Source organism: Ochotona princeps, chromosome 2 (genome assembly GCF_030435755.1).
Source record: "Ochotona princeps isolate mOchPri1 chromosome 2, mOchPri1.hap1, whole genome shotgun sequence".
Taxonomy (NCBI): domain Eukaryota; kingdom Metazoa; phylum Chordata; class Mammalia; order Lagomorpha; family Ochotonidae; genus Ochotona; species Ochotona princeps.
In genome coordinates this window covers 162,413,595-162,439,245 of record NC_080833.1, presented here as the reverse complement: position 1 = coordinate 162,439,245, position 25,651 = coordinate 162,413,595, and the positions used below count along the sequence as shown (strand labels likewise).

Sequence of the window (25,651 nt, the reverse complement as noted above, 5' to 3'; positions counted from 1 at the left end):
ACTGTCCTTCATTCGTATCAGTTAACCTAAGGAGGTGTCCCACAAAAGGGTGTATTGTGTCTCCGATGGGATTCATGAAGGGGACCCACTGTCACATGGGCCTCAGCAATAGAATGTATAGATGCAATACATGTATATGCAATAAAATGTACAGAAAAACAATAACAAAAAATGTATAATGTTTTGGACATCATCTTATGCTTCATAAATGCTGTGTGAATACAGTCTAAGAGACCAAATGGATAAGTACCTATAGGCATAATAAAAAAAACTGCAGAGGTTGTCTTCAATAACAGAAGTTAACTACTTTCATCCAATTTGGCAGGTTAACGTGTATAATAACTGGAGCTCAATAGCCTTTAGACAAGGCTGACCTAACACCATATTTGAGCTGCTGAAGTGAACTTCCACATCTGTAAGGACATGGCTAATGCAGACCTTCAAAGTGACACTAGATGGGAATTTCTGATCCCCATTTGATCCTCAGTGGATCCTGAGAGTTAAGAAGTATGTTTACAATTGAAGGAAATAATAAGCACCGGGTGCATACTCTTCCTCCATCCAGAGGCTTTGGGACTTACCCTTTACCCTGGATCTGTGGCTTACACATTCCTCAAAACAAAATGCTGCTTGCTTTAGAAAGAACATGTAGCCCTCTCAGTCACTGATCAGTGGAATTTCCCCTTATTTTTCACCTTTTTCTGTGGTAATTGCAACAAAGCATGGACACATGGCTTTTTGTTGTAGTTGACTTGGGATTTGCATGCTGGCTCACCATGCCAGCTACTACACAGATATGCTATTTGGGAACCAAGCTATGGACAACAAGATCACCTCATTTCAGCTTGTTGGGAGACACATTATTCTTGCTAACATGCAGCTCTGGGTTTTCTTCTCACCCTAGACTTGTTTTTTATACTGCCCTCTGACCACTGCCCTTCGTTTTCTCTCTCTCTAACTTCATCCACTCTATTAATGGCTACACTATATACAACTAGTAGGCCAGATGGCCAAATCTAGGGAGCCTGGTGAGATGAATGATAACCAACTTCTCTGAGCCTCAAAAGATAATCTTGAGGTTGAATAGTGAAGCAGAGGCATGGAGTGAAGTGGAGAAGCTGTCTCCTGTCTAACACAGCAGGTAGTTAGGCAGTGGGGAAACAAAGAGTCTTATGGTTTCTTCTTCTTAAATTATCCAACCGACAAGCTCAGTGGCTGGAGACAAGCTTTCTTACCTGTGAAGTAAAATAAAACGGCTCTACTAGATGATCTTCAAGTGCAGGTATGAAGTTCTGTAATTGAGTAAGGGCATTGTGTCTTTCAGAATGTGCCTGAGTTGCTCCTAGCTAGAGGTTGGCGGCAGCATTTTTTTTTTCACAATAGCTTGTGAAAGGCATGGGTTGCAGTCATCAGTTTCATCATGTGAAGATGGCCTAGAGAAAGGTCACTGTGAAGCCTGTCCACCTCCTCCAGTCCCCTACTACCAGCATTGCTCGTCCGCTTCAGTGATAGCTGATCTCTCTTCATCACAGTCAGGCTCCCAGGCAAAACCTTTCTCCAGTCAGTGCTCACATGCCAGCAACTCATACCTCCGTGAACCACTTTATCTACAGTCTCAAAAACAGCGGCTTTTCTTCAGCTATGTTTGCTCCTAGTACCAGAGGTCCAAACCTCTTCCTCCACATCCACAGGACACTGTCTTTGATATTCTTTTTAAAAATGATTTAAGAATGGTAGGGGAAAAGGGACGGGAGGGAGGAGTTCCTATATCTATAAAACTGTATCTTGTAAATTAGTAACTATGAAAAGGGAAAATGTTCAAGAATAAAACTATTCCCAAAGATGGAAATTGAGGACATGCAGTTTTGCTTGTGTTTAGGCACAGATCCAAGACAGAGTCTCAGGGAACACTGGATTTTGGAATAAGGACGTAGCTTCCTTACAATGTGGTCCCCAGAAACAATTTCTGTATGACTTCTTACATCAGGGGCACTTTCTGTGCAGGTGTTCTCTTAATAAGTCCTCATTTTTACTCTGGTCCATACTAACTTTCTCTTCGTATTGAGTCTGAGTTCAGAGTTCAATCTATGGCTTAACTCTTGAACTTCAATAAATACACAATCAAATTCACACAATGAATTCACCACTGGTTTCCTCTTGTCTTATGTGGTTTTATTTCTCTTTGTTTCCTCCTTCTTGCCAATATGATTATTTTATATTGCTATATAAAATAAAATGCAAAATCAGTCTACACTAAGGTGTGGTATTACTAATAACTAAACAATGAACAAACTGTTATTCCAGAGTCCTTATCTAAAGATATGTATGAACAGGATGTGGTTAAGAACTTGCATTTTTTTAACATATTGGTTACTCAAAACCATGTCAATTCCATAATGTTGTAAATTGTTGTTGATGTTATGTTGGGACTCTTAATTGTTTGGGATCATATTCTGCCAGCTCTACCTTCAGACCAGAGATGGTCTCCCCAAGAAACTGTTCAATTTATCTGGACAATAAGATGCTGGACTCTGCTTGGTATATGTTTGAAAAGCAAGAATCTTGATTGTTTTGAACTGTAATACTGCAACAAGGTGGAAGAATCCACCATGGAGGAAGGGGATGGGGAGGGGTTGGGGGAATCCCTGAGCCTATGAAACTGTCACATAATGCAATGTAATTAATAAAAATAAAAAAAAACAAAAAAAGAAAATGCATGGCATTTCTGTAATCACAGAAATAGAGTGCAGAAGGGAGCTGCACAGTGCCATAGCAGGCTACACTCCTGAGTTAGCCTGCATCCCGCATTGGCACCAGCATCCTTTATGGGTGCAGGTTTGTGTTCCGGCTTCTGCTGCAGCTTCCAGCTCATGGACTGGGAAAGCAGTAAAGAATGGTTAATGATTGCCTCAGGTGTCGTGATGACGCCTCAAGAACCCTAAATTTAGGGCAGATCACTATAGCAAAAACTCTTCACTATGGATCCCTATCAAAACCATCTTATTGTGGACTAGGCTATTAAGGCAAGAGTACTGTGATTGTATGTATGTGTGACAAGTGGTTTATGATGATTCTGAAAGGCACCAGGATGACAAAATTATAGATAATGATATTTTCCATTACATTAAGTTCTATGGACAAAGAGCAGACAAAATTATTGGTTAGGATAACTTCATATCATTAAGAACAAATTGAACTGAAAATATCATGCTCCACACAAAGTCAGCCTGAATAACTGCACCTTTAATATTGGGCTATGAGTGCTTTTTCCTGCTCTTACATAATTAGGTCATTGAATAAATGACAGTTATTACTATGGTACTTATCCTCAATATTTTTTTATCAATTGCACCAGTATCAATTCTGTACTGATCCACTACCTCACTTAATCAACTCTCTTTACTGACGTTGACTGTATGTTTTTCAAAAATAGCCTCAAATACCATTCATTCCCAGGTTGAATCCTTCCAGTTGAGAAATGCTGACCATAAAAATGATCCTTAAAGTGATTTTCTGATGGCAGATTACAGCTATGTTTGAATTAGACTGAAGGAATACTGGAAGTAGAACTACAAGTTGACAGCTCCTGTAGAAATTCAAACTTGGAAGGCAAAGATAAAGCACTTGGCATGATTCTAGTCATTCTGGAAACCAAACACATCACACAACTGTGTCACACACCTGAAACTGCAGAGAAACAGCCGAAGCCCTAGTGCTACCTGCTTCATGTTCAGCAGTTTAGACATTCAACGCATGCTTCTTTTAATCCAAATAAAGTAATGAATGAGTGAGTGAAGGGTGAAAGAAGGGGAGGAGAAGATGTCATTGTTGCCCTTCTGTTACATCTCTTTGTACCTTCTACTCCATGAAGTACTACTCAGCATGATAAACTAATGGAATTCCACCATTTGCAACAAAATGGTCTCAAATAAGACCATCATGTACAGTGAAATGAGCCAACCCCCCCCCAAATGACAAATATTGTATGTTCTCTGACATAAGGCAGCCTTCATGCAAAATAAAGATTAATAGATACATAGTAAACGTGGATATACATGCATTCACCCAGAACAACTGGATAATAGACATTAGCGTACCGAGAAGTGAAGATACATTACAGTATACATCTCTACACCTGAATAAAACTGTTAAATATATCTTGACAATAGGATGCTGGACTGCCTACCATTGTCCATTTCTACAATGTTATGATGCACTGAAGTAGCAGAATGATGGACTTGTGACTGTTGCTGTAGGACTATACTATTGTAATAATATGGAAGGAAAACATTGTGGGCAGCATAGGGGAATAGAAGGGAAAACCTGTGTGTTTATGGGACCGTATCATGAAAACAAAACAGAAAAGCAAAGAAGAAGCTTTTGTAGCAGCGCCTCCACCAAGCAGGGAGAAGTAAAAACTCCACATTGGAGTGGAACAAAGCAATTTTATCATCTACAACACTAGCACTCTCCAACCTGGATGGCCTCCAGGCTAGTGATGTGCCTCATAAAACCTGCTACACAGAACTGGGCATGGACCACAGACGTTGGCGCAATACTTATTCTAGGAGGAACCCCTCTTCCAACAGCCTGGACACGTTGTCCTCTTTAACAGAGCCCAAGACCATTTGCAAAAGGTTAATGGCCACCTCACATTCCTGCTTTCTGTGAAGTTCATGGCCAGGCAGCATTCGTGGTTATTTTCACACAGCTGGGGCAGACACAGGTGTCCTCCAGAAAATATAAATTTTCTTGAACAAATCTTTCATTTAAAAATGTTAATTTTTATTACAAAAGCAAAGAGACAGACAGATATTACTGATGTCCTGGTTCATTCTCCAGATGTTTACAACAGGCAAGGTTGGGCCAGGCCAAAGCCAGGATACTAGTATTCAGTTCAGGGCTCCCACAGGAACTGCAAGGACCTGAGTACTTGGGTCCTCAACTGCTGCCTGACAGGACGTGCATTAACATGAAGCTAGATCCAGGATACAGGCATTCTATGCAGCATCTTTACAAATCCAGGGTTACAGAGACTGAGGGAGAGACGAGAGCTCTTCCATCTGCCAGTTCACGCCACAGGTAGCCACAGTGGCCAGACCAAAGTCAGGAGCTTCACAAATACTTGGGCCATCTTTCAGTGATATTCCAGGCAATCAGCATAAGAGCTCAAACAGGGTCTTAATGCCATTCATAAAAATAAAATCCCTGGTGTGTGCTTTCGAAGGGTATTGAGGTAAGTTTTTGTGGGAGTCCTGAATCAGCTTGGGAGAGAGTGCTTTCACGAAAAGAGTAAGGCCAGTTTCTTCTCTTTCCTCCCTGGCCTCATGGCTCTGGCCATCTGTACCCTCAGTCCCCTCACCTCCCATGACTGTTCTTGTACACATGTCTTATATTCTCACAAGAGATGACCTGATGCTGGCACCATACACTGGAACCTCCGGAATTGTTATCTAAGTAACTCTCTTTTCTTCATAAATTTATCCAACCTTAGATGTTTCTTACAGTAATGGAAAGCATACTAATCAAACAACATAAATCTCGAATACAGCAAATATATCAAACATATCATAGTGAAACTGCAGAAGATCAAATACAGAAGTCTCCAAAGCAGTGAAAGAGAAAGGAGAAAAGCCAATACAAAGACACCAATCGGATGTCTTATTTCTCAATAGACAATAAAATATGATGACGGGAGAAAATGACAGCCAGTGTAAAATTGTATTTTAGCAAAATTAGTTTTCACAAAGGTTGCTAAAATATGCAAAGGTATTTGTGTGTGTGTGTGTGTGTGTGTGTGTGTGTGTGTATAAGTGAAAACTGAGAAAGTACATAACTAGGCAATATTTAATGAAAAGAATTAAGAAAGATGTCTTCCAGGGATAAGAAAAAAATCCAAGACTCAAGAAAGACAATAGCTATTGAGGGATCCGTGCAACCATGAAGCTCCCAGGACCTGTATTTTCTCACTATCCAAATCTCTTGACCAAACAGCTCATGACTGTCCTCTTGATGCAATTTCCCAAGTTTGTTTCTTTCTAGCGCTTTTCTAGTGAATATGCCCTCTATTTAGGTTGTTCCTCTATGACTTCTGATTTGACATGTAAAGATAAATTGAACCAACTCCTATTGTCTTCATAATTTGAACCAAGATGTTGGAAAATGTTGAGGCAATTAACAATACTATGCAAATCTGAAGAAAAAGACACAAGGGGATAAACTAAGAGCCCAGAGAGCTGAAGCAGTATTTTACTTAATATTTTACTATATTTTAGAGGCAGAGTCAGAGACAAGGACAGAGAGAGCCCCCATCGTCTGGTTTACTACCTGAAAGTCTGGCAGCCTGAAGTCAGGAGTCTGAAACTCAGACAAGCTTCCCCACTGTACCTGCCAAAATAGGTGGCACAGAACTAGTTCCTTGAGCCATCACTGCTTCCTCCCAGGTCTGCATCTGCAGGAAGCCCAAGTCAAACGCAGGTATGGAACCCAAACTCTCTAACATGGAATGTGGTTCTTTTTACCACTTGGCTAAATGAGTGCCCCTGAAGTGGTATTCTAAAACTATACTGAAGCAGAAACTGTGAGTATTCAACATCTGCTAACAAAATGGTTCAGAACAATACCTGCAGGTGAGGATGTGGGGAGAAATGAATGCTACTCCACTACTCTTGGGGATGCAGGTTGGTGCAGCCACTGTGGAAGTCAGTATGGAGAATACTCAGGCACCTGAAAATTCACCTACCATGATACCCAGCAGTTGTACTCCTAGGAATATATCCAAAGGACCTAATACATGAGAAAGCAACCTGCACACCTGTATTCATTGCAGCACAATCAACATTGCAAAAACTTGGAAACAACCTAGATTCTCATTAACAGAAGACTAGATAAAGAAACTGGTTCATCTATTCTATGCAGTACTGCTCAGCTATTAAAAAGATTGAAATACAAACGTTTGCAACCAAATTGGCCAAATTGGAGACCATTACGCTAAGGGAAATGACCCAATCCCAAAAGGTCAGATACCACATGTTTGCTGTAATATAAGTTCCATTAAAAATCTCAATGCTAATATGACTAGGGGTTGTTTTGCTTATCTTCTTATGGAATGACTCTTTCTTGTTTCAATTTGCAGCTTTGTGGTGTCAAATCTAATTATTTTGCTGCAAATCTTCTCTTTTCTCACTTTCTAGTTATTTTTATCTCTCCCAATAAGTTCTTGTGATTCCTTAATTGATCATCCATAAGAGAGATGAATTGCTTGTAAACATTTGAGAGTGTAAATGTTGATTTCAACACTGTTTTGCTACATATCATGAGTAATGAAGGTCTAGTTTTTAGTTGTAATTCCTTCAGTGCCACAAGGATCACACACCAGCATCTATTGCTACAAGGTTTTCGATTTTCGTTTTCACCATTCTTGTGATGCAACTTTATTTTTGTAGTATATTTGTTAACTTCATGTTGATTAAAAATTATTTTCATCCTGTTGTGGACTGTGCTCACTGGTTCTGTATTTTAGGGGATATATAGTGGAAGTGTAACGGAACTGACAAGTTCAAATATGGAGACAAAGTGCTGTATGTCTCTATACACACAGACCAAAGATGGACTCCCAGTGAAAGAATTGAATACATCCTGACAGTAAGATGATGGACTCTCTGACAATGTCCACACCTATGTTGTCAGGAAACATTTAAATAACAGCATGATGGACTTGTGACTGTTCATGACGGACATCCATTGTAAAACTAGAAGGGGAAATCCAATTGCAGGGGGATAAACCTTGGAGAAGGGCATGAGCAACCTCAGAACCTGTGGAACTATATCATAAAACAAAATATTTTTAAATGTAAAAGAAAATTATAGAGAAACACTCAGATCTTAAGAGAAGGAGAGTTTCAAAACTTTCTCAGTCACTGGCAGCATCCTACTTCCACTTCCAGCCCAGTGGTAATCCTGCAACAAACCTGTTTTCTTTATTAACTTGAATGGATCCCCATTCTGTACAACCACAAAAGTACAACAACTATGTTGGTAAGAAGGCTGACTAAACTATGACATCTTTTTCAAACACACATTTTCTATCTGGAGTCCCCTCTATCCTCTCTGAAAATCTGGTCTTTGTCTCATTCACAGTCTCCCTGTGGAAAGAAGATTCATATTACTTTCTGACTGTAGCTGTAGATTGTTTTCTCTGCTCATCAAAACGTACTACATGTTTCATGTTTTCAGAGTTATCTTGGAGGGCAGCCACTCAACTAATGTGTTAATGAATAAATTGGCTTAAAGTCATCTCCGAGCATATTCAGACTTCCATGAATGTCTTCAGTTGTTTTACTTAGTGCTGCATGTGGCCAATTCCATCACAGTGATGAGGCAGCAGAGTGAGGATGCAGAAGCCCTTGTTTTTCAGTACAGAGTTGTATACTTTGCCTAGCAATATCTAGCCTTCCCAACCCCCTAGCCAACACTGCTATTATTGCCATGAACACTATCTTTCATGTCTATATATGCTAATTTGTGTTTAACATGCCAAGTGAGCACTTCCTCTGTTCCAAGAACAATGAACAAAGAACCTAAAGTCTTGTGCAACAGACAGGCACAATGGATAATTACAATATAGTGTGATAAATATGGACTAGGACAGGGGTTGGCAGACTACTTTTGTAAAGGCCAGATAGTAAATATTTTAGGAATTGTGGGATCTACAGTCTCTGTTGTAACTGCACAGCCACATGAAAGTAGCCAAAGACAACGCATAAACAAGTGGGTGTGACTGTGCTCCAATAAAATGTTATTTATGAAAACAGGTGGTGGGCCAAATTTGGTCTTTGCGCCATAGTTTGCCAACCACTGTACTAGAGTAAGAACACTCTTTTACACAACAATTGTTTGTCAAATACTTACTCTATTCCTTTCACTGTTCTAGGTGCTAGGGTTACAAGAGAAACCCAAACATGAAGAAATCCCTTTCCCTAGAGGCATTTTCATTCTGGTGGAGAAGACAGAGCTTAAGCAAAAGAAACAAAACACCATGTTAGTGGTAAATGCTAAAAAGAAAAATACGGCAGCAAAGAAACCATGAAGAGTTGAGGGAATGCATGAAATCTCAGACAAATGAAAGACTCACTTAGAACGTAAGTTTGAGAAATGACCAAAGGAAGTGGTAAAGTCAACCATGTAAAAATCTAAAGAACATTCCTGCAAAGTAAAAAGTCACTGAAATGATCACGTAGTAGGAATAGGTCTGGATGGCCAAGAGATGAGGAGAAGGCCATTGTGGCTGCAATTGATAAGGCACAGGACATGACAAGATGTTAGGTAACAAGGTGATCTGCAGTAGTTTAGGTGCTGTCCTGTAGATTAGAATGACACTGCCTTTGACTCTGAATGAGCCAGGAAGCTGTGGGAGAGTTTAGAGAACAGGCATGACTTGATATGAGTTATATTATAATAGGATTGCTCTGTTTGCTGCATGGAAAATATGCTAGGTGCAGGAGCACAAGAGCTGAAGCAGAACATGAGGGCTATCTCAATAATGTAGGTGGAGAGATGGCAGGGACTGGGGCAAGCTGAGGGCAGTAGAAGGATGAGAAGTTGTATACATAGGAAAGAAATTCATATTTGAGGACAACAAAATGTTCCTAGGAAAGAGGAAGTGACCTCCTTACAGAGACATGGAGGAAAGGCAGGGGCTAGTGATCCCGTGAATGGCTTTCAGAGTTAGATTCACAGCCACTCGTGGGAGCTCTGGGTGAGACTCAGAGAAACCTTGGAGTGTGAAGAGATCAGTAGCTTCCTCCGGGGCGTGCTGCTCTAATGGAAAAAAAACCATGGTGCTGACTGTACACTCTGCTAGCCTACCTCTTGGAAGTCCGTGGAATGAGGGCCTGTGCCAGTGAAAGACCTAGCAATAAGCTCTAAACTTGATTCACTAAAGTAACAAAGTTCCTAGAGAAAGTATCTGTAAGCATGCCACTGTCATTCGGATTCTCAGACTTAAGTTCTACTGAAATCAATGGAGAAAGACTGATATCAGGCCAGGGTGCCATGGCTTGACCCCAACTGCTAAGAAAGTGCCCAAGTTTCTTGAACAACTGCATGTGGTTATAGAGCATGGGCTCTTCTAAAAATTTCCTAAGAGGAAATATTTTTAACCCAGACAGACCACATGGCTCACTCAAAAATCTGTCCATCTGGCTTGAAATAACCACAAAAAAGGAGAAAAACAGTCTCTCCACACTCACCTGAGGATAAAAGTTCAACAAACCAGGTGAACAGGAAAAAAAAAAAAACGGATTTTGCTTTCTCATTAATACGGTTCTTATTGAAACCCTGGAGAAATTTGGCTGTTTGACAATATGCAGAGGCCATTTTTATTTTTCAGCAAACTCTCTGAACTTCTCTCTGCTGTCTCCTGATATTTCTTCCTTTCCGACTCTCCTTCCCTGGTGATCCAAGGGTTGAAAAAAAAATAAAATGAAGTGAGATTTCTCTCTTTGGACTCTGCATGTAAAACTTGAGAGGTTGTCTTGCTGTTCTGTTTTGAGGCTTCTCTTCCATTTCTTTTCTCCCTACCCTCTTCTACTCCTTACACTTATTTTCCCCATGCATGTTTTTTTTGGCTTCAGAAAACCTCGAATGTCGACTTCAAAAGAAACCTATAATGAAGGCTGGCTGATGTTGAACAGACCCGCCACTGCAGGGGCCCAGCCGGACCAGTCCTTTGGCTCAACAGCCAGAGTGTGGGTGAGCAAAGCACAGCTAATCCCAAACATCTAGTTCTGTGTAGCACAAATTTCACCACCTGCTGCCTTTTTTTTTTTTTTTGATGTCAAACACATCAGCTCTCCTGTCCCAAGACACCTCAGCAGACACCACTGGTGCTCAACTGCAGACTCTACTCTTCCAGGATACTGCACATCTTTTCCCAGCCTGTTCTCTTGAGGAGCTGTTCAGAGAGAAGCAGACCATGAGCTAGCATTGGTATACATAGCAGTCCCTTCCCCTTGAATTCTGCAGCAGCAAACTGAGAAAATCCAACAGAAAGGAGACAAGAAGCACTGACACTAAGAAGTGTTGACCAGCACAGGATTGCAAATCAAACAAGGAGTACCCCACTGTCTGACTTTTAGGCTGCTCTGACATGAAGGTGACTGATGTCTTATCCAAGCTGTGTGGCCACTGCTTTTTACTTGATGATTTCTCTCCACATCACAGCAATTCTCTAAGAACCAAGACACAGAAATGAGAGAAGGGTTGGATGGATTCTTACTTCAACCTTGTGAAATGAAAGAAAGCAAGAAGTGAAAAGCAGGTATAGCAACAAAAGTCCTGTCTCTGTGACATAATTTGAGGAGGAGGATAACAGAAATGATTCTGAACAAAAATCAAAACAAACCAAAACAAACAAACACAAAAGCAGAAGACAGTGAAGGTCAGGGCAGTCCAGAGGGCATAAAGATTCCCTTAACTCAGCTCCCCAAAATGGCTGACGTGGGTGGTCAACGACATTTGTGTGAGTTTACTGCAGTGGATACACAGCTCTCTTCCTTCCTGCTGCCTCTGTAAATCCTCCCTCAGGGAAGCAGCTTTGTAGAAGTAGACATCTGGCTTATGTAGCCTGTCTTACCCACTAGCCAATTTCTTTCTTTCGGTAATACTGCTCAACTGGCTGGGTAACATATCTATAATTCATATCTCCTCCTGCCCAGCCCAAGTCTGATAAATACTCTTCCTTTGATAGACCCATCTGGGTTACAGATGTTTGATACTGGATTCTTACGTTCCTCAGAACATTTGGAGGAGAACTTCTTTGTGCTAGTTCTTGGTTTCCTTTTGTAAAAGCAGGGAAGGTTGAGAAAGATTGAGGATGTGAGGAAAACTACTCATTTATCAGTCATTGCATTGGCGTGATACCTCTGTTGGTGTGCTTTGCACTTCCCACCACCAACCCTCATGAGACTGTGAGCTCCTGAGAAGGTGTTTTCTCCCACACCCTAACTTCTCAGTATATGTTTGCCAGGGCATTTGCTGTTGTTGGATCCCCTTCACAGTCATAGTACACTGGAACTCTGTGTGTGTGTGTGTATCTTAGTTCAGAGACAACCAATAACTTCATCAAATCACACAAATCACAGGTCCTCACAGAAACATGGAAATTATGGTCTGTTGAATCCAAAAATACATTGGAACAATCCAAGCCAAGGCAAGGGAAAGTCTTTCTCCCATGCTCTGCTTTTAGCCTGCATTTAAACCTGCAGTAATTGAATAAATACCATAAACTCCTTGACCAAGTTGTTACTCATTATATAGTCATTCTATTTGTCTTCTCCCTAACTTATGATGCCAGACAAATCATCGGAACTTGATAAATAATAGTTTCCCAGACTATCTTTCTTGCCAATAAAAGTTATTTTAAAAATCCAGTATCTTAATGATAAAAATGGACCACAAAGAATATAAGACAGAGTGTAGTGCAGGTGGGGAAGGGACTTCTTGGAAGATTTGGAAATAATTGTGAGATGAAAAGCAGAAAAGCTCTCCCTTTCACTATGTTTATACCTTCATATTTTGCCTTCTTAGAGCAAATCCCTTAATAATTATTCTTTTAAATTGTCCCAAGTACAGATTGAAACATGTGGTTCCCACCATAAGCAAATGCCAGACATTCGAGGAAGTCTATTAACATAAAATACAAAATCCTAATAAATAAGAAAGTTATAAGCAGATATACGGAAAGAACATTCCAAATGAATCAAAATAAAAATAAAGTAATACACAAGATTTAAAAATATGATTACTAAAATGTAAAAAGCCAACAGACAAATTTAAAGATAAATTCAAGGAGCTCCCAGAAAAAAAGAACAAATGACAGGCAGATAAAATATAGGAGAGAAACAAAAAAACTGAGAAGAATCAGGAGACTCATTCTTAGGAGCCTTAGGTGGGAAAGAGAATACAAATATCAAAATAATAATTTTAAGAAGTTCTATAGATCTAAGAGTTGTGAGTACCCAAATTAGAAGGAGCTGCTGAATGCTCAACAAAATGCTGACAAAAGACCAAGCATAAGCAAAAATCTCATAAATCCTTAAAGTAACAAGCTAAGGATAAAATCATGAAACTTTCTGGAAAGGAAAAGGAAAAATACATATCTGTAAAAGGCATGCAATTATCATAATACAGGCCAGAAGCTCAAAATCTGAGAGAAATATGATTCCCATCTCAAAATTTTATGCCAAAACAAATGACCAGTTTTGTGTAAAGGCAGAATAAAAACATTCTGAAAAGTGTTACCTCAGGAAAGGTTACCTAAAACATCATTCCTTAGCAAGTTAGCTAAAGATAGTTTCCCAGAAAATAAGGTAATCAATTATTAGGCACCCTTGTCACTTAGGACATGGTGGCACCAAATCCAAAGAAATGGCCAACAGAAATCACTAGAGGCAAGTGTGCAGCATGTCTAAAGATGAATGGTCAGGATTGGAAGAGAGAACTGAAGGAACTTGAGAAGAGATTTCCAGACAGATGTAACAACTGAAAATTAAAAAGACACTCTTTAAATTATCTGGTACAACAAATGACTTACACATATCAAGTGAAAGTAAAGGAAGGATGGGGGACATGATAGAGGGAAGAAATGGAAAATCCAGGAGTAGGATAAAGTAACATATTGTTTGGAAGGAATTCTCATCTGCTCTAACATGCACAGGTTTTTCTGTTATTATAACCCAAATCATGCAACAACTATTTACCCAGAACTCACATGGTACTGCAGGTGTTATAAGTAACACAGAAATGATTAGTCTGGAGGTAGAGGGTTTTTGCAAGTATTACACTGCATATAAGTAAAACACCCATGTTTAAAGAGGCTGAATTAAGTCATGTAAACATTTTTAGATACGTAGATAATGACTAGAAAATGACAAGTGAACGAATGACATGTAGTTACTACTTGCGGGGGAAACGGGTGAGTGAAAAAACAGCCACTTGTTCTTCCTTGTGCATTTTGATGCAATTTGATATTTTCCATAGTGAGCATTTAGTTCTTTGATTTAAGCCTCTATTACAAAGCGTAAGTATTGCATTTATTTTATATAAAACATGCTATGTATGTAGGAATGAGTTACTTATGAATACAGGTTCAAAACATTTCCCAGTCTGCAAATGAAGTGGAGTGAGTTCCCACCACAACTCTGAGCAGTGAGGAGTCCCAGATAAGGAAGAGACGTGGCAAGAGGCAGAGCAGCTCTGAGAACAGCAGCCTGGATTCCATGAAGGGCGGCACTGTAAGCCAGGCAGCAGCCACTGTGACATCCTTATAGACAAAGAGGAGGGAGCCTAGTTTCTGTATCCTGCCTGGGGGGTGGGGGGAGAGCAAGAGGTACCAACATCTCACAATAGCAAGTTCAGTTTCAGCCAAGAGTTATCAAAATTTAACAAAACAACACAGAATACCCCTATGCAAATATTTTCCCAAATTGATCAGTGCCCTGTGTGTTTTTAAGTAAGCATCTGTCAGCTGCAATATCGATAATGATGATTAACGTGCGTTTGTAATTATTTGTGGAGTTGAAAGCTTCAGAGTTACCACTGTTTGGACTGTATTCCATTTCACTCACACAGCAAACCTAGGATATAGACAGTGTAAAAATATCACTTCATTTACATATTTGTAAGAAAGTGAGTTGTGTAAGTTGCACATCTAGTTGGGTTTAAGATCTCTAAAATCCAGGGCCGCCTGCAAGTGTCCAGGCAAACTCATCAGTGTTGACAAACACAGAAAGCTCTTCCAATGGAATCGTTGTATCTGCAAAATAAAGACTGTCCCCCCCCCCGTAGCTAGAAGGGTGTTCATCATCAGCCCTCCCACAAAACAAAACCCTACATAGTTAGTTCATGTGAACCTTTCATAATTTATGCAAACATACATTAACAGTTTACCACCTGCCTCATTTTAACACTCCCAAGGCCCACATCACTCCAAAATGGCAATTCACTTCTTGGTCTCTACCTCAAAAATCAAAGACATATTAGAACCATTCATTCATCAAAACAAACCAGAGCCGGCTACTCTCTGTCAGTTCCTATTCTGGGCGCTGGGGACAGACGGGTTAACAGCACACACAAGGCCTCTGATGTCGTGGTGCTGGTATTCCAGACGGGAAATGCAGGGAAGCACAGAAACACACAAGAAAAACATCAGAAGTGATAAGTGTTACACAGGGAATTGTATTAATTGGTGTAATAGTGGCAGAGTAGCTGTTTTAAATTGTGGGATTAGGAAATCTCTCCCCAGGAGGTAACATTGAAGTCAATATTTGAGTGATGAGAGAGAAGGCACCAAGGGAAGACCTAGAAAAATACAATTCCAAGAAGACAGATGAGTCAATGCAAAGCCCTGGGCACAGAAGCATACTCGATGCATTCAATGGGTGGCGTTGAGCCAGGGAGTACGGGCCTCCTGGGTCGGGAGCATGGTGGGGAGGAGGAAGTCAGGCAGAAGCCCAATGGCAGCAGAGCGTGAGCCTCATGGGGAGTTCAGATTTACTTCTAAGCAGAGAAAAATGACAGTGGAGAAAAAAATGACAGGATAATTTGGTTGTTTCAAAAGATCCTTCTGAATGCTGCATGTGGAATGGAGCTGAACAAGGCAACAGTGGAGGACCCCAGGGAGACTTGCTGATGGATATAGGGTGTCTTGTGTACGTGAGAGGGCCAAAATGCTCACACCGCACCAGGGACGAGGCAGACAAGAAGTCTCTCTGAATCTGTACAGGAACAAGAGTTGGTAGAGTCGATGCTTGCCTTGTATCAGGGACTACATTGCTCTCGGAAGATCCCTTGGCCTCCTCTGGTACAGTAGGCTCTTCAACTTTCCTGTGCCTGCGTGTGTCTTCAGCTGTGTTCATACTTATCTGATCCACAGAGAGGGAGTTCTCTGAGGTTGCTGCTCATCTGGGTCATCTCTACATCCCTGATGACTTAACACTACACCTGCTACTTCATAAAACCTTCTTAACAACCTGTTTGGCAATCATACAAAACGTTGTTTGAGACAGCGGCCTGCAAGCAGGACACCCCGACATCCCATTCTTACCTATTGGGTGAATCCGGATCAAAGCAGGTCTTGTGCACGTCCGTCACGTCTGGGTCACAGCAGTCTCCATCATCGAAGTCGTTCAGTATGTTGTTGCACTCAGCATGGCAGAGCCCATCCCTGCGGTTCCAGGAGTAGCAACGGCCCTGCAGGCGGCAGTCGCCACCATCGTAGCCAGTGAGGGGGTGCTCACACTCGGGGTCGCAGTGGTCATTGCCGATTTTGCCCGGCTCACAGTTTACAAGCACAACCCGGTGGCGCAGAGTGGAATTGTGGACCCGGTGGACGCTCAGCTGCCAGCTGATGTTGTAGCGATTGAAAGCCGCATTCAGCTCCCGGTGCTGCCGCTGGATCTGCTCCTCGCTCACGGTGGGGTTCAGACCCCCATCATCACAGATGTTCACCACCTGGTAACGGATCACCTTCTCTCCCCGAAGGGGCCTGTGCCCATTGTACTGGGATATCACTTCCACGTTGTCACAGGCCGTCTGTCCACAAAGTGGAGGCTGTAAAGGGGAAAGGATGTCGGGCTCTGGTTCCGCACCCTGGAGAACTTCAAGCTGTGGGTACTTCCCATCTCTAAAGGGGACCCACTGTTCTTTCAGGGGATCAAAACTGGCTGTGAGGATCAGAGTGCTCAACTCTTCTATCCCACTCGGATGCTGAGGGCTGTGCTGAAGGTGGCTTTGCGGAAGGGCGGTCGACCAGAAGGTCAGTGTGCCCAGGTGTCCACGGAAATAATGCCTGTCCTCCGAGGTGTCCCCGCCCAGGAGCAAGGAGCGACAAGATGTCATGAAGGGGCTGTAGAGCGCACCGGTCTGGTCTGTACTGCTGGCCACCCTAGTGCCATCCACATATAGGGACATGCGCCGTCCATCGTAAGTGGCTGCCAAATGTGTCCATTTATCTGGCTGGTAGCGACTATGACCAGTCACAATGGTGGCTTTTTTCACCCGGTCGGTGCGGAGGGAAAAGAAGAAGCGAGCGTCTTGCCTCCCCTTGTCCTTGTCTGAGCGGATACCGAGGGCCCAGCCTTTATCAGTGCCAGTGTGGGAGCAGTTATCAAACACACCTGGGAAAGAAGGAAGAATCGAGGGGGAAAATACCAGATACAGAGGGAGGCAGAGAAAAGGAGAAGAAAACCCATGTAAATAACAAGAAAATAGTTTTTAATGAAAAAAACGTGGCGCCGATTCCCCATCTGGGATTCCCATCCATATCCCCACATTACACCAGTGTGGCAGTGTAAATCCCCAGAAGAAACCTGACGGCCTGTTCCATCGTAATTAATATAGAAGGGAAGTGGTGAAGCAGTTACAAATGAAAAGCATCCCCTAGAATGTTATCCCAGAGGTTCTTCACACAGCCAGGCTTGGAGTCCACGTCCTCCCTCATGGACCCCGACCCCTCTGTGCCCACGTCCTCCCTCATGGACCCCGACCCCTCTGTGCCCACGTCCTCCCTCATGGACCCCGACCCCTCTGTGCCCACGTCCTCCCTCATGGACCCCGACCCCTCTGTGCCCACGTCCTCCCTCATGGACCCCGACCCCTCTGTGCCCACGTCCTCCCTCATGGACCCCGACCCCTCTGTGCCCACGTCCTCCCTCATGGACCCCGACCCCTCTGTGCCCACGTCCTCCCTCATGGACCCCGACCCCTCTGTGCCCACGTCCTCCCTCATGGACCCCGACCCCTCTGTGCCCACGTCCTCCCTCATGGACCCCGACCCCTCTGTGCCCACGTCCTCCCTCATGGACCCCGACCCCTCTGTGCCCACGCCCTCCCTCATGGACCCCGACCCCTCTGTGCCCACGCCCTCCCTCATGGACCCCGACCCCTCTGTGCCCACGTCCTCCCTCATGGACCCCGACCCCTCTGTGCCCACGTCCTCCCTCATGGACCCCGACCCCTCTGTGCCCACGTCCTCCCTCATGGACCCCGACCCCTCTGTGCCCACGTCCTCCCTCATGGACCCCGACCCCTCTGTGCCCACGTCCTCCCTCATGGACCCCGACCCCTCTGTGCCCACGTCCTCCCTCATGGACCCCGACCCCTCTGTGCCCACGTCCTCCCTCATGGACCCCGACCCCTCTGTGCCCACGTCCTCCCTCATGGACCCCGACCCCTCTGTGCCCACGCCCTCCCTCATGGACCCCGACCCCTCTGTGCCCACGCCCTCCCTCATGGACCCCGACCCCTCTGTGCCCACGTCCTCCCTCATGGACCCCGACCCCTCTGTGCCCACGCCCTCCCTCATGGACCCTGGTCCCACTGTATTCCTCAGCTTTACTGAAGACAGTCAAAGACATTGTAAATGCCATTTGTCCCTTATCCTTCAAAACATTATGTTTCTATGTAATAAAAAAAAATGGTGATTTTATGGACACAACAGGAATCGGTGTATTCTCACAGAGAAGAATGTACCATCGCAAACACTGTTCCTCGCTCACTATTCCCACTGTCCTTCTCTGTGGGCAAGCATGCCTAGACACACAACACATGTGTGCATAATAGCATCATTCTGTGATCCCAGCACAGAAGCAGAGCTTTTTTCTGCTAAACCAAGGTTTTCCCAGGCTTTGTCTCAACAGTTTGCCCAGAGGAAGCCTAGGACTGTTACATTCAATGACTAAGTAAAGCAGGGGACTCCAGAGTAGGTACCAAGCAGGGACAGCTAGTGAGGTCAGTGCACAAAACCTCAGACAACACAAGAAATCCAGATGCTGCTTTGTAGTTGTTGAATATTCCCAGCAACACATCTTTGATTAACCCACTGATCTTCCCTGGTACAGCTCCTGCTGTATAGAGTCTCAGGGTAGGATTTCACTGAAAATCACACAAAGGTGATGCATTTGCACAAGAAATGCTTAATAACAACTGCTTGTGTTGATGCATTAATGATGCCAATACCTGCTAGCTTCAAGAACAGATACCTGGAGTTAACATCAAGAGTCATTCTTCCCTAGAAATTATTTATTTATTCTATGACCTTCTGTATAATCAAATCCAATGATCATTTTCTATGGATGGTTTAAATTTATAAACCACGAGGCCTCAAATTCTGGTAGCAGATAAATATTGTTATTGTGTGTGTTTGTGTTTATATTTAATATATGACATGGAAAGTGATCTCGTCTACTGATAAACTCCCCTAAATTCTGAAAAATATTAGGACCTGGATGAGATAGCGCCAGGAGCCAGGAATTCAATCCAGGTCAACCCAGGTCAACCCAAGCCCTACTGCCTTATCACAGCTGCCTTCCCAGGTTTGCATGGTTGGAAGCAGCAGTCAGGAGCCAATGCTAGGTATGCAATTCAAGAGTCATATCTTGCAGGATAAACACAAATTTCCAAAGCATAAATGATAAGCTATATGCTATTTCTAACATGAAGTAATAGCTTGTGATCTCAAAAATTAAGTTCTTGGATGGGCACTTAGCTTCCTGTTAATGTAGATCTTGGCAGGTCTCATTGATGCCTCAAGTAATTTTACAACTACCCGCCATGTGGGAGAGATGACTGGTTTCCCTGGCTCGTGGCTTCAGCTCAGCAGGTAAAGTGCTGTGTAGGATGCTCACATCCCATTTCAGAGTGCGGATTTGATACCCAGTTCTAGATCCTGACACAAGCTTCTGCTGATGCAAACCTTGAGAGACAGAGGTGGTGGATCAAATAACTGGATTCCTGCCCCCGCCCCCTCATGGCAAACCTGGGTGTCTCTAGCAACCAGTCTGAAGCTTCGGTGCTGCCCAGTCCACTGCTGCAAGCATTTGGGGAGCAAAGCAACACATGAGACCTTCAAGGTTGCTCTCCTCTCTCTCTCTCTCTCTCTCACTCTGCCTCTCTTTCCTTCTCTCTCTCCGTCTCTCTCTCTCTATGACATAAATGAATCATCAATTCATAAATATTGGCAATTTTAGTCACTACACTTTGCAGTGTAATTGTAATTACACTGTTGTTTGTAAATATTTTAAATGCTATGAGGACATTCCAGTTTCAGTTATTTTGGTTGCCTTCTTTTTATACTGACACCTACCTCTTAAAGAATCATCAAAACTTGATTTACGAATTCCTGTATTATATCAATTCTCAAGAAACAGGAGCGAGGTAAACCAAAGAGATCAAGATTATATCCCCTAATTTAAACTTTCTCTATGCTTCACTTATTTTAATTAGTATTATTGAGTCATAAATATGTTAATCTGCCAACCTAAGAATGAACCATGGAGCTACTAATTTGTCAGCTATCTTCTGCTTTATTTATGTTTCATCTTATTGATCTTAGTAGCAGGGTGAAAGAGAGGAGGGCTGAAGATAGTCTATTTGCTGATTCACTCTGCAAGTGACTGCAGCAAAATGGACCCACCTAGGTCTCCCATGTGGGCAGCAGGGCCCCAACCACTTGCGCCATGTTCTGTTTCTTTCCCAGGTGCATTGGGGAAATTGGATTGGAATCAGAGCAGCCAGGACTACTGGAAAAGCTATTTTATGTATCTTCCATACTCAAAGGTTCATGTGTGCTTTGCAATATAAATTATTAGACTTTATATATAAATTACCAGACAAAACCTTGATGCCTGCTAGATATCTCGTCAGGATTTTGAGTGCTTCATTTTACTTTTCTTTCAGTATCTATTATCAAAAAAAATCATTCTTTTCACCTATTTGTCTCATAAGAAGCTATAAAATTATTGATAGTGTATCTAAAATATTACTTCTAATTTCTTGAGATGTTACACAGAGAATATAATTTCTTACCACTCCAGTATATGTCTAAGCAATGACATTTAGTAATCATATCAAAAAGATGTATTGTCCAAGGGCACTGAAACAATCTCATTTATTTTATAGATGTAGCAAATATGTAAGAGGGTTTTTTTAAGTGATTACTGCTCTCCAATTTAATAGCATTTAAGCAACATGTAAGAAACATCACTACATCCTTGGACCTTTGCATTTCATAGTTCATGCTTTATCTATGGAAAGAGAAAGCCAATGATTGTTGAAATACTATGTTGTGCTCCTCCTAGAAAAAAGGGCAGCAAGTTTAGCAAATAGAATTTTATAATGCAACCTCATCAATCACAGCTGTGGATCCCAGTCTTGTGTGGGATTTCCACAGGCACAAATGTTTGTGAGACCATATTGAGAACTGCTGCTATCCTGTATTTCCAAAAAAAAAAAAAAAAAAAAAAAAAATTCAGGCTTCTGGCTGCTGCTGGAAACAAAGAAACGCAAACCATGGGAGGCAGGAATCTTCGTTTTTACTAGCCAAGGAGGGAGAAGAAAATTGTCGTCAGCACTAAGGGAAGGAAATCAGACCTGGGAGTGGAAATTTTGTCTTGAATTCTTGTAAACTACTTGTATAAAGCCAGATGATCAGGCGTCTTGGGATCTTCTGAGGTTTTCACATACTATGGAACAGACTAGTAGAATGAGGGTAGCTACAGGCAAGCAAAGCTTCCTATAAACAAGTACACAGACGAATCGCCTCATCATGCACCTGTTCAGTAGATACCCATAATGCATTGCTAGCTGCCAATCTCAGCTGTTGGTACTAAGGATTCTGTAATGATCAACTGAATATTCATCATCATGAGAGGCTCAGTATGGCACAGAACTCTGAAATAGATAACTGCCATAAGATATGCTCATTCTAGAAAGCAATGGGGACAGCAAAGGGCTTCCTTATTAAAACATGCATGCAGTATAGCCACAGTTCTCTATAGTTATAAAATATCAACTTCCTAAAACTAATGTCTTATTAATAATTAATTTCCCAAAGGCTAAAAACTCTGCTCTTTCAAATATACCCATGAAATTAACATGACCTTGATTCTTGCAGAGCAAAGCATTCCTAGAGGTCAGTTCAAACCTTGTCAGATGAGAAGTCCTGCCCTTCACTCAGGATTCCTTAGAATTTCCATTTTGTAAACAACCACTTCACTGGATTCCTCTAAGCTTTGCATTTTTTAACTGTCTTTTCCTTCCCTTCTTAGCATGTGAGCTTGTAGTTATGCCTCCCAAACATACAGTACTTGAGCTTTCTGAATCATTCTTGTATATATTATCACTGAAGGAGAAAAGCTGCTTGGTGAGTAAAGCAGTATTATTACTACCAGTCTCGTTTTGAGGATGGGGAAACTGAGGCTCTAAGAGACCAGGTGTAAATTGACATGATTTGTATGACACCCTTGCTGGGCAAGGCCATATTGCATAGTGGTTGCAAGCATAAATCAAAAGTGGCAGTGCCCAATGAGGTCTGTCACTTAAATGCTATGTGTCTCTACCTTTCTGGGCCCGTTTCCTCATCTGCAAGTTTTACCCACAAGATAAAATCCATGCATCCCAGGTCAGTTCTCAGCATCTCTCAACTGTAAACTAAGACTGAAGAACCACCTCTTAGGGTTCTATGATGATTAAATAAAAACACATGTAAAGAATGCTAATACAGTGCCTGATGCACATGAGATGATTACCAAATAGCTATGATGATAAGGCATTTCCTGTGCTCTCAAAGACAAGCAAATAGAAAACTAGTGGAATGCAGCTAAATATTAACAAAAAGTCCTCTGTAAGAAAAAAAAATGCACACTTTTAGATGCAATATTAGCCAATTTCTATGGTGGAAATTTCGTAATATCCAGTCTCAAGTCACCAATATGACGTTACTAAACATGTACTGGGAAGAGATGTATACATGGCTCTGGGGGGGCACAGGGAGCCAGCTGCAGGGCAGCAAAGGCTCGACAGGAGAGCAGATGGATGGTACTACCTGCCTCGCTTTCCCTCTGAGAAGTCAAGTACATATGGCTACTTTGCTGATGATCTGATGTGAAGGAGGAGAGTCTGTCTTTTTCTGGGTTTGGAAGGTGATCTATGCACCTGGGAGATAAAATCTGTCAATCCCAAGCTTTGCTCTTTAACATCCTTCAGCCATAAGCTGAGGTCATGCAGCAGCCAACCCACTTCCCCAGGTGTTCTCAGGATAAACATGCTGCTTCCATGACCTCGTGAAGCAGAAATAAAATTTGCTGCATTAAAAAAAAATAACTACAGTGACCAGCTTATGTCACAGGGTGTTAAGCCATGAAAGGCAACACTGACATCCCATGAGAGCATTGATTCAAGTTCTGGCTGTTCCACTCATGATCCAGAAACATTAGTACCTAGCAAAGCAGTTCAAGCCGGTCCAAGTGCTCATGGAGACCTGGATGAAGCCCCTCGCTCCTGGTTTTAGCCTGGCCCAGCCTCAGCTCTTGTGGTTATTTGGAGAAGTGAACCAGTAGACAGAAAAATCTCTTTCTCTGTGTTCCTCTCATTGTAACTCTAACATTCAAGTGAAATAAATCTAAAATGTAGTTACAGAATCATTAGGACACTTGTATTCCTTCTAACACAACAAAGGCTGACAATGCTAACACTCGCCTAAGCCAACACAATGTAATTTGTGAAACACTGAGCTTGTGTAACGTTAGGATTTTATAACTTTGGATGTACATGTGATAGAAGCAAACATAACTATTGTTGATCCATCAAAGTCACATTCTTGGGAAGAACAGAGGGACCAGGTCATGAATATGATTTATGAAATCACTCCACGCCAAAGTGAACTGTGATAACCCAAGAGCTAGAAAACTCAGCTCAAAGGATGCAACTCCTAAGTCGGGGATGGTACGGAAGCCAAATGTTTGGACCACATCACCTTAAAACTTGGAGAATTGTTGTTTCAGCTCCTGCTTACAACTAGCTTTTCTAATGTATCAATATGTTTGTTAACTTCATTTTTTCAGATATAGTTAAGCTGTGTTTTCAGAAAAAGCAGATTGAGGAAGCATGTTTTGCTCACTGCATTCCTAATCTTTATATCAAAAGTCACATTTTGAGACCATAAGTATCTTAGAACCATATATCCATATGTGTCTTAAAAATTCATTTTGCTGGGCCTGCATTCAATACGAGCACCATTCAAGTCCTGACTGCTCTACTTAGGATCCAACTCCCTGCCAATGGCCTGGGAAAAGCAGAGGCAGATGACCCACATAAGGAGGCTGGATAAAGCTCCTGACTTCGGCCAGGGCAAAGTAATTTACATCCAGTTCTCTACTGTTAGTGACTACCAGCATTTGGAATTAATCAAGTCAATTATACTCAAAGAGACAGCCCTTCTCTAAAACTGGAAAACAGCTTCCCAGGGTGATTGTGAAAATTCCAATAAAGTGATGAAGATGGTAGCTGGAGAGTCACAAACGATGCTTTAAGGAGGGATTTTTTTTTTAATGTTAGGCCCCTGTCTAGAAATAATCCTTTCTCTCCCCATTTTTGAGTTCTTCCTTTGTAGTCAGAGATTGGTTGTTTATGCCCAAAAGAAACAGACTTGAACTACCTGCTGCTGATTGCTTCTGATGTTCCAGAAGTTAACCATGTTCCAAACATATAGGACCTGACTTGTAATACCCATCTTTGCAGACCCCAAGACAGGAGAATCTGAGCAAGGCATTCACAGTCTCCCATCTAGCAGAGCCAGCGCTCATAGCCAAGTCTGCGCAACCAAAAAGCCCCAGTTCTTTCCACTAAACAATTTCAAAAAGTGAGTTATTGTTTTGGACCAAAAATGACATGGGCTTGTGATCATGGCATTAAAAAAATTTGCAGACCACTACTTGGATGTAACTTTCACAAAGCATGCAGCTATCCAGACGCACCTGCAAATAGTTTGGAGAGAACAGAGTGGTTACCACAGCCGTTTATAGCTTCCTCTTGGTCAGCGCCCAAATCGACAAACTATCCGGCTAAACAATTGGTAGTATGTGTGGGTGGCCCCATAGGGTTTGCTGTGGCATATAATATTCAACAATAAATTCAAGAGTGCCCTGAGGAAAATGGAAAGGGAACGGGAGAGAAGGGGCTCATTATCTTGAATCCAGGACTGTTGTCTAAGGTTGGAGCTAGTGGGAAAGAGGGTGCATGAAGAGCAAGCAGCTGAAAACTCCCCTCTGAGCCAGTGGCTTCAACAGCTGTTTTTTTCTACTTTCTTGGTTACCTTAGGAGGTGTGGAAATGGCACAGGAGAAGCTGCAGTTTTTGAAACTTTAATAAAAAAAATAAGCAATGAACGGATGGAGTTAGGAGCAACCACTGCTTTCAACGGCTCTGGTAGAACCACCTTCTTCTCTGCTAGCAAACTTCTCTCTTCCAGACTAGAATCTTCTGTCAGTGTGTTTTGACAAAATGGAGTCCCCTGATTACATGATAAGAGAAGGGAATGTATAGTTTAACATCTCTTATGAGATCTGTAGTGAGGAGAAAAATGGCTCAGCCCCAAGAGTTATAAAAACCAGTAAAACAAGGGGAAAAAATAAGAACTGTCAGCAATCTTTTTGTCCTAGGCATGCTTATGTCATGGTATTGTCAGAAGAAGAAAAAAAATCTTACGGTTTTTGACCCTTAAAGCAGAGAACATGTATGTTGGGAACATTCTCCCAAGTGTTACTACTGGACGAGCCAAAACTGCTCCATCTTCAAGGACCTGTACAGACTCAGTG

At 42.2% G+C, this 25,651-nt stretch overlaps 1 protein-coding gene across 1 annotated transcript in view; it reads right to left on the bottom strand.

Moving 5' to 3' along the window:
- PAPPA2 (pappalysin 2) overlaps window positions 1-25,651 on the bottom strand; it is a 230,588-nt gene that overhangs the window by 184,672 nt on the left and 20,265 nt on the right. Inside the window, exon 2 of the mRNA XM_058660702.1 lies at window positions 16,106-17,177. Coding sequence (XP_058516685.1) covers window positions 16,106-17,177 — 1,072 coding nt within the window. The remainder of the gene's footprint in view (window positions 1-16,105; window positions 17,178-25,651) is intronic.